The 13,230-nt window shown below is 37.6% G+C and overlaps 2 protein-coding genes across 4 annotated transcripts; both read right to left on the bottom strand.

Annotated features, from left to right (window-relative positions):
• Window positions 1–409: 409 nt before the first annotated feature.
• Window positions 410–9,872, bottom strand: LOC106643937 (uncharacterized). 3 transcript variants are annotated; one of them, XM_014359266.2, is made up of 5 exons: window positions 8,943–9,872; window positions 5,371–5,472; window positions 3,896–4,188; window positions 3,491–3,794; window positions 410–3,027 (listed from the first exon to the last, which is right to left on the bottom strand). In XM_014359266.2, the coding sequence occupies exons 1-4, from the start codon at window positions 9,003–9,005 to the stop codon at window positions 3,533–3,535; spliced, it is 720 nt and encodes a 239-aa protein (XP_014214752.2). In that variant the 5' UTR covers window positions 9,006–9,872; the 3' UTR covers window positions 410–3,027; window positions 3,491–3,532. The 3 variants fall into 3 exon arrangements, with proteins under 3 accessions (XP_014214752.2, XP_014214755.2, XP_014214756.2); XM_014359269.2 differs by having other exon boundaries at window positions 3,513–3,794; XM_014359270.2 differs by lacking the exon at window positions 8,943–9,872 and adding an exon at window positions 5,754–6,094.
• Window positions 9,873–10,158: 286 nt separating this feature from the next.
• Window positions 10,159–12,345, bottom strand: CstF50 (cleavage stimulation factor subunit 1 Cst50). Its single transcript, XM_014359285.2, has 4 exons — window positions 12,223–12,345; window positions 10,990–11,884; window positions 10,803–10,896; window positions 10,159–10,724 (listed from the first exon to the last, which is right to left on the bottom strand). Exons 1-4 carry the CDS (start codon window positions 12,318–12,320, stop codon window positions 10,480–10,482), a joined length of 1,332 nt encoding a protein of 443 aa, XP_014214771.2. The 5' UTR covers window positions 12,321–12,345; the 3' UTR covers window positions 10,159–10,479.
• Window positions 12,346–13,230: the final 885 nt, after the last annotated feature.

The raw sequence follows: 13,230 nt of genomic DNA, 5'->3' as shown, positions 1-13,230 counted from the left end.
ATACATTTCGCACATTCTTAGCGAGTCATTTAAAAATAATCACTTTAGGAATATTAACAGTTAAACTTAAGGTTCCCTTCTTCAGCACTGGAAAAATGAGTCCAATAATTATTTATTTAAACCTTTTCCAATTTTATTAAGTTCTTTGCATATTGTACATTTTGAACAGATTGTGCGAGTATAAAAAATAAGCATGAGTTGATCGAAGAGACTTTTACTGCCTCAAAATTTACATTCGAAGATTGAATTGGTGTATGGAATCGCGATATTACTTTCAATGTTGTTTATCACTCAACGAGCGATAGTTTCCCGCAAGAAAAAATGAAGAAAACAAATAATAATGTCCGTTAGCAACATGTTTTATGCGTTAATGTATCAGTCATTTTAGAACTTCGGTAACTATTTTGTGAATTTAAAAAAACTATCAAAGAGTGAGAGATGGGAATGATCTGGACAGGGTCATTCTTTTTGTTTAAGGCATCGTTCACTTTGTTCAAGGAAAATTCAAAATATACATGCACTATAATAAAAAAGCTTTTCGCTTGAAAGAATATTTTTTTGAAGAGTTAAGATGGTGTACCTTTTAAACGCAGATCGCAGAAGAAACCGAGATGTAAATTTAAACAACATCATCTTCTTTTGGTTAGATGATTATGATAGCTACAATACCGATTAAACTACTAGAAAATAGTATCTTAAAAATTTATTTCTAAATTATTAATAAATCAACTGTACCAATTTATGATTCATTTCAACGAAAGACAATAAAAAAACATTAAATGGGCTTTTTGTACTGAAATCATTATAAGATTCTGCACTTTTTACGAAGTTGTGAGTATCGTAACGTACTAAACTTTTAAAACTGATTTACAAAAATACTTAAGTATTGAATGCTTATATAAAAATTTTTTCCCAGTACTAATGAAGTTATAAAGTAGATTTTTTTCCTGTCGTCCCTCCCCAAGCACTTTACACATGAATTTGCAATGATGGAACTTTAACATCAAGCCTAAGTACTTTTTATCTAGTAATTGGTTTTTAAAACTTTGAAAACTCAGTTTTGTATGAGAAAAATCGAGTCGATTATATTTTACACTTCCGAGCGACTAATACACATTAATATACTTTTTCACCTTAGTTTTACGACAATACAAATGTGTTTAACACAGAAATTTCATTTTATTATTTACAGAATGAATATATACTTTTGCTAAAACGAGGCTTAACCCTCGATATTATTAATTAATAATTTATCTTAGGGGTTTTTAAAAAATGATAAAATGCCTTTAAAAACAATATACACTATTCTTAAGCTATCTTAATAAAATTTTCACTCTGATAAATATTTTTTTTTTCAATGTGAAATTATTCTCTTTAAAAAAAAATTCAAACCAAACACAAATATCTACATTTGGCGAATTAAAAGGTTCTTTTGGAAGCATTTCATTGCGTCTAAAAGTTGACATAGGTTGGTGTCCCATCAAGTGTTAAGATTCTATTAAAAATAGTGCATCGATCATATTATAAGCTATCTGTACACTCACAACCGTTCAGATACACAATAATATTAACACATTTAATATTGAACTGGCTTAAAAATTAAGGTCAAAGAACAAAAAATAATTAAAAGAACAAAACAAATTCAAAAGAAATACATTACGATAAGTGACGATTGTTGTACTCATGTGGAGTGATGCTTTAAATGTAAATATCAATTTACCGAGGTTACGCTGTACCTACTGTGGGTCCCGTCATAAACTATACCTTATCGAATCTTATAAAAAAAGTTTTTATTCATTTGTCAAAGGATTTTTTAATAAAACCTCTAATTATAATTGTCACTAGTAATGAGTGAATGATTGACACAACAAAAAAATGTAGTTTAACACCAACTTAGCGCAGTGTAGTGAGTTAGAGCTCATTCTTTAAATTCAGGTATACACATTTTTTTCCCACTGTAACGTTAGAAAGAGTTTTTAAATTTACTTTTATAAATGTTTTTTGTCATCACATATTTTACACCCATTTCATCATAATTATTTATGCAAGTAAAAAAACTATAGTAAGACTTTCACTATGTTAATGATTTCATCGCAATCAGTCCTATTCCAGATCTGCTGTACTATCAAAGTCACCTCGAGACTGTTCTATTCAGCTTTTAGCTCCACAACTTTAAAACAGCCTGCCCATCAAACTTTTTCTTCATCATCCCTCTACTATTTTAGACTCTATATATTAAATATATTTTACAGTCGTATCATCGTGTGTACGGTAACGTACGTTCTACATATTCCTATTTTCCTCGATGCCATCAGCGATTCAGTGCAACTCAATAAGAATCAAAACAAGTTATGAGTAGTAGTACTTTTTATATAAAACAGTTTTACAATAAGAGATGATCTTTTTCTCTTTTCTTTCTTAGCTGGTTATGATAGTAACCTCGGGTGTACTTTGAACACGTGGAACATAATGGATCAAAATATTTGTAATTTCATGTGATAATCAATTTTGTAGTTTTATAAGGTAGTTTAGTCGTTTATTGTACAAAACTATGTATAAATACACAAACTATTGGACGACAATATGTATCCTTTGATGTTATAACCGAATTGTTTTTGTTTCTGATATTTACACTTATAAATCTACAAAATTGGATTTCAAAAAACAAGTGAAACTTACACAATGTTCAGCGTCACTTTGTAAAACATTTTTAATAATTGTTTGTTCATAACGTGATGCGTACAATCAAGACATTTAGTTTTCATTTTGATGAAATTATAATAACTAAAATGTGAAGTTCTTAATTCAATCTTATGTATAAATATGTTTTGTGACCAACTTGAGGGCACTAGTCGCAAATCGAGAAAAGTCGAAAACGCATCGGTTCTTCCACGAATTCGACACAAATGGAGCTTGACTGTCCATATGATGCGCTGATTAGTCGGACAGTTGACAAGTCGGTGTCAATCATTCAAATAGACGAGGGGACAGAATCTGCGACCCCAGTAAGTGCGCCCCTTGATTTTGCTGTAAATAAATGAAAATTTCCCTCAATAATGATACTAATAAATTTCTGTGAGCAATAATTTATAAATATACTTTAAAACTAAATAACTACAATATTCAGCAGGAATCAGTGATACGTTGAAGGCAATGGCAAAAATTAAATGCGTAGTACATATTAAATTTTTGAAAACTCGTATTTTTAGCGACGTTTCGCTTTATTAACGAATCACACAAATTTGCTCGTAATTTTGGAAACGATAAAAAATGACTCTAGAGACTACAAGTGTTTTTTTTAATTACATAAGGCTCAGTGCTATCCAAAAGTATTCATATTGTCTAGTTTTTTAACAAAAAATTCAAATTGAATGTGAATATATTTACAATCCAATTGTAGAAAGAAACAAGATAAATTTCATTTAGGGACAAAAATCTAAATATCAAATCACCACTGTACAAGAAAACAGTCACTTTTAATGTTACCCACACAGGAGAAGAGATGCGCGTACTTGGTTCTCCGAATTGACAATTATTCTTTTTTCTCGTCATCCACCGACGCACTGTTGTCATTGGCGTTTTCAGTGGCTTCTGATTTTTGATCTTTACTCGACGCCACCTCCGTCGTGCTGCCGGACTTAGTCTTGTCATCATCCTTGTTTGCGGTAGCCGACTCAACCGTCGAGTTTTTCTTCGCATCGTCCGAGTTATTTTCTGTCTCATCATTGGGCTTGTCATCCTTCGAATTCAGCTTAGCACCATCGATTTGGTCCTCTTTTTTGGAATCCTCTTTACTGTTAAGGTTGAAAAATTCGTCATAAATGAACTCTCTTCCACATCCAACGTCAACCAATCATCCAAGTATTTCATCTAACTCGGTATCCACTGTAGTTACCTTTCCTTCTTGTTATCATTAGCCTTGGCATCGTCCTTTTTGTCGGCCGGTACGACCTCGTCTACCTCCATCTTCGAATCCTCTTCCTTGTCGTTCTTGTTGTTGGCCGCAGCCTCCTTTTCCTCGTCGTGATCATTGGTCTTCTTGGGACGGCCTCGACCTCGACCGCCTCCGGTGCGCGACTCCTTTTTTTCCTTCTTAGGAGGCGAGGGTGCCGGTGCCGTTTGCGTGATCCCTCGCGCTGAGCTACGGGTACGCCGCCTGCCCTCAACCTCGTCACCGGCTGAAAGACCCTGCAACGAAACGAAAACAAAATTGGTAAGCATATGCACAAGAAATTTATTCCAAATCAACTTTTTGAATTTAAGTGCTTTTTAACAATTTCAGTCTACAGTGTGTATAATATATACTTATACCATACACGGTGTATGAAAACGAAAGGCGGGCAAGCTTGGTGCGCAGTTGCGCGCGGCCAACGCGTGGCGCCCTCCCTTCCGATGTATAAACCAAAAATGTACCGGTCGTACCCTGAGCAAGCACATACCCATATAATCTGTATACCTATATATACCAGATACGCCTGAAATATATGTTACATATCAAAGTGGCGGCACGCTAACCGGAAAACCCAACTCCCCTCTCGCTCCCACCCCAAGTCGTGCATATGTTCGCTCTCCCCCTACCCCATAAAGCAGCCCCCCACGCTTACGGATTTCTTTTCTCTTTTGGCTTCCGTTCCACCAACACACCTCGTAACTACCGGCATCACATTGGGATCCTTCTCTCTCCCCCCTTGCGTGCTTCAAGGGCCAGAGGAAGGAGCAAAGGACTACTCAAAGCTACCCAACGCCGGCACCCCGTCTGCTTTCTATGCTTCGCCGCAGGTAACAGAGCGGATGATGAAAATGAAACGGAAGAGATGCTACAACGTACAACGTGCGCCCTTAAACGACGAGGGTATACACAAACTTCGAGAAGCTTCGTTGGGGTTTTAGACCAAGTCAGTGGTGCCCCATACAAGAGGGTGAGCAGGACAATGTGTACAGTTGGGTAGGGACTGAGGATGAACAATTTTAAGCTGCGTCCACAGGATAGGAGTACAAAACTTGAGACGAGGGTGCGTGGTCTTTTTAATTAAATACGCTTGAGATCGAGGGAAGCTATAAAGACTGGAGAGAGCGGCTGCGCAGTTTTTACGGATTGTTGGAGGGATACGGGAATGCAGGAAGCTATCACACCCGAGGGTGCTTCGATTTTTTTGGGAAGAAGCTCCCTAGGGGGGCCACGACTCGGCGCTTGTTTTGGTCGATTGCAGGTAGATTGAAGCGCGATGGAAAAAAAAGTAAATGCTCTTTCTTCCTTCCTTCAAGCTGGATTTTGATAAATTAACTGAACGAAATTCGAACTGAAACTGCTAAAAGAAAAAAAAAAATTTTAATCTGTACAACGTGTATGCGTATGGGAATGCAACTTGCCTTGGTGATGACGTCGGCTTCCTGGGTGATTTTTTCTATGGTCGAGAGCCTCTTTGTGCCCCTTTTGTTTTTGGGTGTGGGCTTTTCCTCCGTCGACTCTTCCTGAAATTATAGAAAAAAAAATTCATAAGTAAATTTACACTCTTTGTCAACGCTAGTGTGAAATAATAAAGGTCTAGTTTTTTTTTTTGTTTTTTTTTTTTTTTTTTACATAAATAAAACTAATTGATACTATAATTTTTAAAATTGGTAACAAAGTAATTGGCTGACGATATTATATCTCCTTAATCCATTTGAACGCATGTGAGGAAAGAAAAAACGCCACCGATCCACGAAAAAATCCTCTACCCAAATCACCCCAAAATATGGAAAGCTCCACTTACACGATAAAAACGCTTCGACCTTCTCGTTGAAAAAAGCATTTTTAAATTTTATAAATAAGATCAAACAAAATTTTTTTTTGTTCTCGTAAATAAAGCTCGCAGCAAAAGGTGTTTCGAAAAACGCGTCCGCCCAATAATTAATCGCACATCTGCTCCGAAGCAAAATTAACGCGTTTCTGAGTACGAGGGAAAAACGTCGCGAAGGTGAACGCGAGAGTTAAACGTATAAGTTCATAGTCTGGTGGGAGTGAAAAGAAAAAAGTGGCGGGAAACGGCCGCGCAAGCTATGCTTGCATATGCTTGATGCTTCTTTATGTATACGATTCGTGTTTGTAGGGGTACTTGGGGCATAACGGACACCGGGGCGTTTTGGATTGTCACGCGAATAACTAAACTGCATCATCAAAAGATTCGTTGGGAGTAAACACTACTAACTCATAAACGATGATTAAAACTCATAGTGACCAAGTTGCCCCGCAATCCCTGGGGTGTACGTACACACGTGCTGGTAGTAACAATAACAAAGCGGACGTTTACTAGATTTTTTTGCCCTTCGCGCAGCTCGTGTACACAGTATAAAAGAATAATACTAGAGTTTCATTTTACAAAAAAAGACGCAAATTTGTAATGATGTAAGTAATATTCCTTCTCGGCGTATCAAAGTACCGGAGTAACGCGACACTTTTCACATAATATTTTTCGTTCCTTCCGGCGGAACTTCAGGGCCAAAAGCTTTTGTTTTAGGTTCGCGTTTCGTGCAAGCTTCAATTTACGGATTTATTTTTTTATTTTTTTTATTTTTTTTTTACATTCGCGTTGGCTTCCGAGTATAACAGCAAAGAAGCGATATCACGATGGTAAATAGATCAATTTAAAAAATAGTCGAGCAGTTCGTTGATAAGACGAAGACAATTACTGTTACTCAGTGGCAGCAGTTCGTTCTCATCTACAAGTTTATCGATAGAAATAATATTAAGTATAAAAATGTGTGGATAAACGGAGCCAACGCTCGCAGATAAAAATGTACAAGCGACTGCTATAACGTTGCTGCAGTTTAATCACAAAGGAGTACTTTGGTTCACGAAGCCTACGTCGATACTTCATTGAAATATCGTTTTCGTTGACTGAACAAAAAATATTTGTTTTTCCTCAAAAAAAGAAAAATAAATCAATCGTAATATACAGCGTTGTTTGAGTAAGACGATGACTGGATCATTTTTGAAACGCGATAAAACGAATTTTAAAGATTAGATACGACAGTGTATGTTATACGCGTGTGATCGTGAAAAAAAAAATTTAATAATACTGATTTTTGGGGTTTTAATTAGACGTTGCAATCTATAAAAAAACGTTAAATTATCAAGCCTCATATCTAGGGTGCAAGTAATTTAATTTTTTTTTTGTCAATAAAATGCCGAAAGGAAAAAGGTATGTTTAATACAGGAGCACAAAAGAGAAGTGGTAAAAACGAGCTTCCCCCCCCCTGCACAACGGAGAAAAAAAAGCATATATCTCTCGTGTATAATACCTTCTTGTAAACAGCTGACAAAGACGTCAAAAAGAGAAGAATCAAAAGAAATGCACGCGCGAGTCGCCCCATGTAAGTATGGAGCATGGAAATAAATACATCAGCACTAAAAGTATATTATCTGCGATCGCAAAATAATACCTAATGTTATTGATGTATAATATAACGTAAGCAGCTTGTACTTGCGCAAGCGAGAATAAAGAAGAGAGAAGAACATGAAAGCTTCAGCTTGACGCAGGTTGCCAATCTAAATTTCATAAGCACAATCGAAACAGTTTGAGCGAATTTTTTTGCTGCAGTTATAACTCCACCCACTCAAGTAAATATTAACTCAAGCGGCCGGAAAAATGTTTATAAACATGATTTTGGCTAAAAATACATCGATCCCTCTACCATCCACAACTACACTATTGGCCTAAAAATATAAAAGTGCATACAATGCGGAATAAGTGACAGGCTGAAACTGCACAAGTATATTGTATAAATATAAAGTACTATCATAGGTATGTGTAACCGGCAACCGCTACACGTCAAAGTGTAGGTAAGTATTTACACAAAAGATTGACGAATTTATTCGAAACCCTGTTAAAAAGTTTTAATACGTGTGAATCGAAAATATAAAACAACGTGAAGCACTCTCGTACGACGTTAAGTAGGTACACGTTTTATTTATCCCACCCTCAACTTGTATGTGAAACCAACCCCTTTTTTAATTATTAATCGTAAACATTTTCCAAAAGCTTGACATACCTATGCACGCGCATTAAAAAACAATCGGAGGCGGAACGCAAGACCATCCAATATACAAGTGACATACCCTACAGTGCAGAAGTTGACATTGCACTTCAAAAAAAAAAAAAAAAAAAGAACCAGGCGATTCGAGAAACGTTTGTACAGTGGCGCGCAACGCAAGTACAAGTGTGTATACGTGTTACATATAGGTACACACAAAATGTCACGACGCGACGAGAGAGGGGCCGAAGATGCGGCTCATTATCATTTTTCTCTCCGAGCGTGCTCCGAAATTTCATTGCGACGCGAGTAACGGAGTCGAGTATCCATATATGCGAGCGGCAAAAAAAACACGACAGCCGCCATCTTTGCCGACCGCCGACGCTGCGGACGGTGCCGCCGAAACTTTTGAAATCTATTACCGTATAGTGTATACACATACACCCATCATACATTCTACGATACGTTTCGGAGTCATTCCACGTTATTCGAATTCGTTTCCTTCGTAAATAAATATATGGAGCGCACGAGATAAACCGACAAGCCGTTAACTCGGTTTTGAAATAAAAAAGGGAGATGAGCGTATATGTGACCATCGGCGAGGAGGAGAAGAAAAGAGGAGAGAACGAGAGAGCGCGCGGAGCGCTGCACCGCACGAACACCGACTCTTCTCGCTTTTTCTCTCGGTTAAGCCGACGACGACGACGTCGTGGCTGTTAGCTCGGCTTATTGCTATCTCGGCTGCGAAACACACGCGTATAGAGATGAGCACGGCATACAAATAACATACCCTAGACAAACCGAGTCGCGATAATATTACATACACTTGGGTGGAGGAGGAAAAACGGAGTCAGCGCGCGGTGAAAAAAAAAAAAAAAAAAAAACTCCGTGTACACTCGCACACACACACTCACACACGGCTCTCTCACCTTGTTGGCGTTGCTCTCGTCGACGCTATTCTCGGTCTTGCTCTCTGCTTTGAGGTCAGACATGACTGCCGATTCTGGTGCTCTGCTGCCTGTTAACTCTCGGAGCGCTACTACCTCACCTGCGAACGGTTCACTGGATAGGTATATACTATATACACGGCTCTCTCTTTCAATATATTTTATTTCTCTCCCCTCGGGCTCTCACTTTTTTTAGCGAGAGAGCGGCCGGCTTCTTTCGTGTGCAAGTACACAACTCGCACAGCTTCTGCTCCTGCAACAGCAGCTTCTCGCGCACTCGGATGTAGGTATGTATCGAGAGGAGGTGCACCTCTGCACGGCACACACTGTATTGTATATTAATACATATATATATATACGTATATATTTCTCCTTATTCTTCTTCTACTGGCGGGCAAACAAGTCGCGCAGCAGAGCAGGCACTTGCAAGAGAAGCTGTACCTTTATACGTGTACACACAGAGAAAAAAAATTCAGCTCCCCTTTTTTGATATCACGGAGAGCTTTTCTAGCTTTCAAAGTCTCGGAAAATATGCTTATGTATGTATGTAAACTTGCTGATGGTCTAATAAAAGTATAGTACACACGAAAAGCACTAGCGCGCGCGCAAGACACAGACGCCGAATGCGCGCTCGGTCTCCTGCTCGATCACACGCGGCAACTTGTACGGGGACTCTCGGTTGCGTTGTCGGCGAGAGATGTGTGTTACGTACATATGATTGATGTTGGACGGCCTGCACTTTTCGGGTGATGCGCTTGATGGCTGGTACGATAAGTTAAGTACCCGACTCCGTTTCGTTTCACTCGTTTATTTGCCGGTGCATTGGCGCATACGCATTTAGATTTTAATGTTTACAATCAACACGACAGACAGACAGACGGACCTGCTGATGCACTATAACACGCCACGGCTCTCTCGCGCGCAAGGGGAGCTTCAAGATGGCGGCCCGACAGCGTGGGTCACGTGATCCCGGCTGTTGAGTCGCGCGTGCGCGCGCAACCCGAACTCACCCCTTCCTCACCGCCCCGCCAAACTGTTCTTTTTTATTTTGCAGTCAAATATCTCCCTTCAATCAAATAAGTACTTTTGCTTGGTGAATTGAGTATAAAAGAGAGACTAAGTATATCAACATAATGTTACATTTACAGAATTTACAGATAGTTGAATTTCGAATTAAGTAGCCACTTGAATTACTTTCTGTTCCGAATTTTATTTTCAATTTGTTAAATATTGAAGGTGTCAATTGTCAAAGCTTACCGACCCTCAACGGTGTAGAACTTGCGTAGAAAATAAAAAACAATGTCAATTGTTGCTTGAAAACACTACTTAATGTAACAGGAAACAACAACTTGTTCAATGTCGGTGACGATTTTACAATATTCAGTTTTTATTGTATACCTTGGAAAAACCTAATGAATTTAAAAATATAAATATATTCGTGACGCGTTGCAATTCATTAAATGTTAACTAAAATAGTTCATTTTTATTCACAAAAATACATGTACACCTTTGGACACTTTCAATGCATTGGCATTCGTCTGAACCAAAATCTTGCTCTAAAATCGTCGCTGCAAGTTAGGAATGCTGGTGCAGTCGGTGAATGTACGATCATTCTAACTGGACCATTGTGACCGAGGGACAAGAGCTGCTTTCTGGAAGCGTTTCGAGAGTTCCATGCACACAGCGAGGTCGTTGCTTCGTCGGGGAACATCACAAAATCTTCTGTATGATTAAATATAGCTTGGGCTTTGTGTTCTTGTTTGCCTACGTTGAATTAAAAAGAAACAAATTACTAGCATTTCTTTTATCAAGTTTTTTTGTCAAGAGTAAATGATCAATTACCCGTTGTACCCGCTCCAGTATAAGCAATCAAGCATCTACTAGTGGACAGCTCCCAAAGTTTAATTAACGAATCTTTTCCAGATGACAATAGGTACTAAAATAAAAATAGTTAAGGAATTACTCAAATGTAGTAAAATTAAAAATGGCAATAACATTACAGACTAATATATTATTATATTTTGCATACCTTTGCATTCCTGGTAAAAGCAACAGAACAAACTTGATTTCCATCGTGTGCTTTGGCAAATGTATTTATACATCTATTTGATACGCCATCCCACAATTTTATACTCCCGTCTTTACTGGCAGATGCATAAGTCTTGGCATCAGGGGAATACTTAATACTAGTGATACCACTTGTGTGCTGGTGATTTGGAATACTGCAAACAAAACACTGTGCCGTGTTCACATCGTACAGCCTTATGACAGGATGGTTGGTACCCACAACAATGTAATCACCAGTTGGGTGAAATGACAGACATCTAACTTGATCTGAGTCTGTGATTGTGCGAAATGCTTTTTTTACACTGGCTTTGCTGTAGTCAAACAATTTTATGGAAAAGTCCCTGCTGCCAGAAACCAAGATAGCTTCCCTGGGATGGAATTCTAAACATGTCACTTCTTCCAGATGATCGTACAATGTTCTGATAACAGGATGCCCCCCCGACTGATCTCCAGGAACTTCATCTGGGGCAGATTTGGCCAACATCCTATCAACGTCTAGGATCTTGATAGAGGCATCGACAGATCCAGTAGCTATCAACTGGCCATCGGCAGAGAAGGCTCCGGCTCTGCAATTACCTTTGTGGGATGTAACATAGGCGGTTTCATACTGTGCTGGTTCTGGTGCCTGCGTTTGTGTTTCCGTTTCAAACTCCAAGTCCAATCCTGGTCCCAATGTATTTTCAGCAGTTGAAAATGAGGAGACGTTGTTGGTTTCCTTTTTGGATCTGTCTGGCTCATGAGCAAGACCGATCAGCATCAAATGCAACAATCGATCCGACGGTGGACATGGAGGTTCAGCTTGTGTCTGACTTGACAGCTGCACTGCCAGCGTTTGATGACCATCATAAAACAGTTGGCTAAAAATTTCGTTCCATTTACTTGATATTACAAATTAATGTAAAATTGTTGTAGGTGTGAAACGTTTGCATTTTACTTTCATTTTTCTTTACTATAGTACTGATTCACGACTAATGACTGAATTTGTCATCGTGTTAAATTGAATGTAAATTTTAGTTCATAAAAAGTTAATCTTGAAACCACGGAATTGGAGAAATATCATAAAGTTTTGCAAAAAAAACTTTGTACCCATAACCTAAACTGTTGAGAGACAACATTGTATCGTAACAAGTAAACATTGCATTTTTATGGTCACACGAGTAAGATAGAAGTTTTGGAAAAGAAAAACAATTGTTACCTTATAATGAGCCTGTAGAGTTGTTCTCTGTTTTTGATTACATTCTTTGAGTCGATCTCCGAGTCCTTCATCGTTGGTCGTTGCTCCTTTTCCGGCATCAATGAGCATCTATACACACATAAGTACTGAATTGACGGCGCGCGCTTGCCACTTGGACTTGGGCTGAGCTGAGTATAATTGCGATTATGTTCATGTAAAAAGGGTACCTAAGTATTGAAAGTTGCAACTACAACTACATCATCTCCAAATAATTCAGAAAAAAATACATTATCTCTAAAATAGTGTTTCGTGGCGTTTATTGTTAGTTTATTTTAGAAGAAAACTTGAGTAAATGCAAATTAAAAAAAAAAAACCTTCTTATTTTTCCTTAACTGTAATCCTTTGATAAAAAAGAATTTTACTCTTATCTATACCGTCTTAAATCTCACTTTTCTAAGTATATGGTTCTTACTTTTCCCACATAATCCTTTACTTTCACAATACTGAGAAAAAAAATGGTCCGATTAGATTTTTTTTAAAACAAAAATAATTCGTGTCAATCAAAGAACTACTTTTTTATGGGTTAAATAAGTCGTTATTATTACATAAATAAATAATAATCATAACAAATTGTTAATTTTAATCAAAATCATTTGTTTCTAATCATTTTGTTAAAAGTATTTTAATTTCTCAATTACAAATTAATTTAATTACAAATTCAACAGCATGTACTATATAGTTTGAAACCACTCGACGAACCATTATCACCATTAATTAATTACTAGTAGAGTTGATCTAAATTTATTTTATGACTTTTACAAGTCCATGTTTATGTGCAAATTTTTATAAAGTTTGTGTTGAAATTTTTATGAAAAAATTACGTTTTTGAGTTTGTGCGGCACCCTGAGAAACACACACGCCTTATTACTTTGTGTAATAAAATTATGTATTCTGTACTTTGGCTCGCTGCATGCCAAACAAACAAATAAATAACTTACGAGCCAACTTAATCTACCAGCTCGGATTTAA

Source organism: Copidosoma floridanum, unplaced genomic scaffold, assembly GCF_036245765.1.
Source record: "Copidosoma floridanum isolate Cflo_tuat_1 unplaced genomic scaffold, Cflo_Japanese_pri ptg000020l, whole genome shotgun sequence".
NCBI classification, from domain to species: domain Eukaryota; kingdom Metazoa; phylum Arthropoda; class Insecta; order Hymenoptera; family Encyrtidae; genus Copidosoma; species Copidosoma floridanum.
The sequence above is the reverse complement of the archived record's forward strand: the minus strand, read 5'-3'. Positions and strand labels throughout refer to the sequence as shown.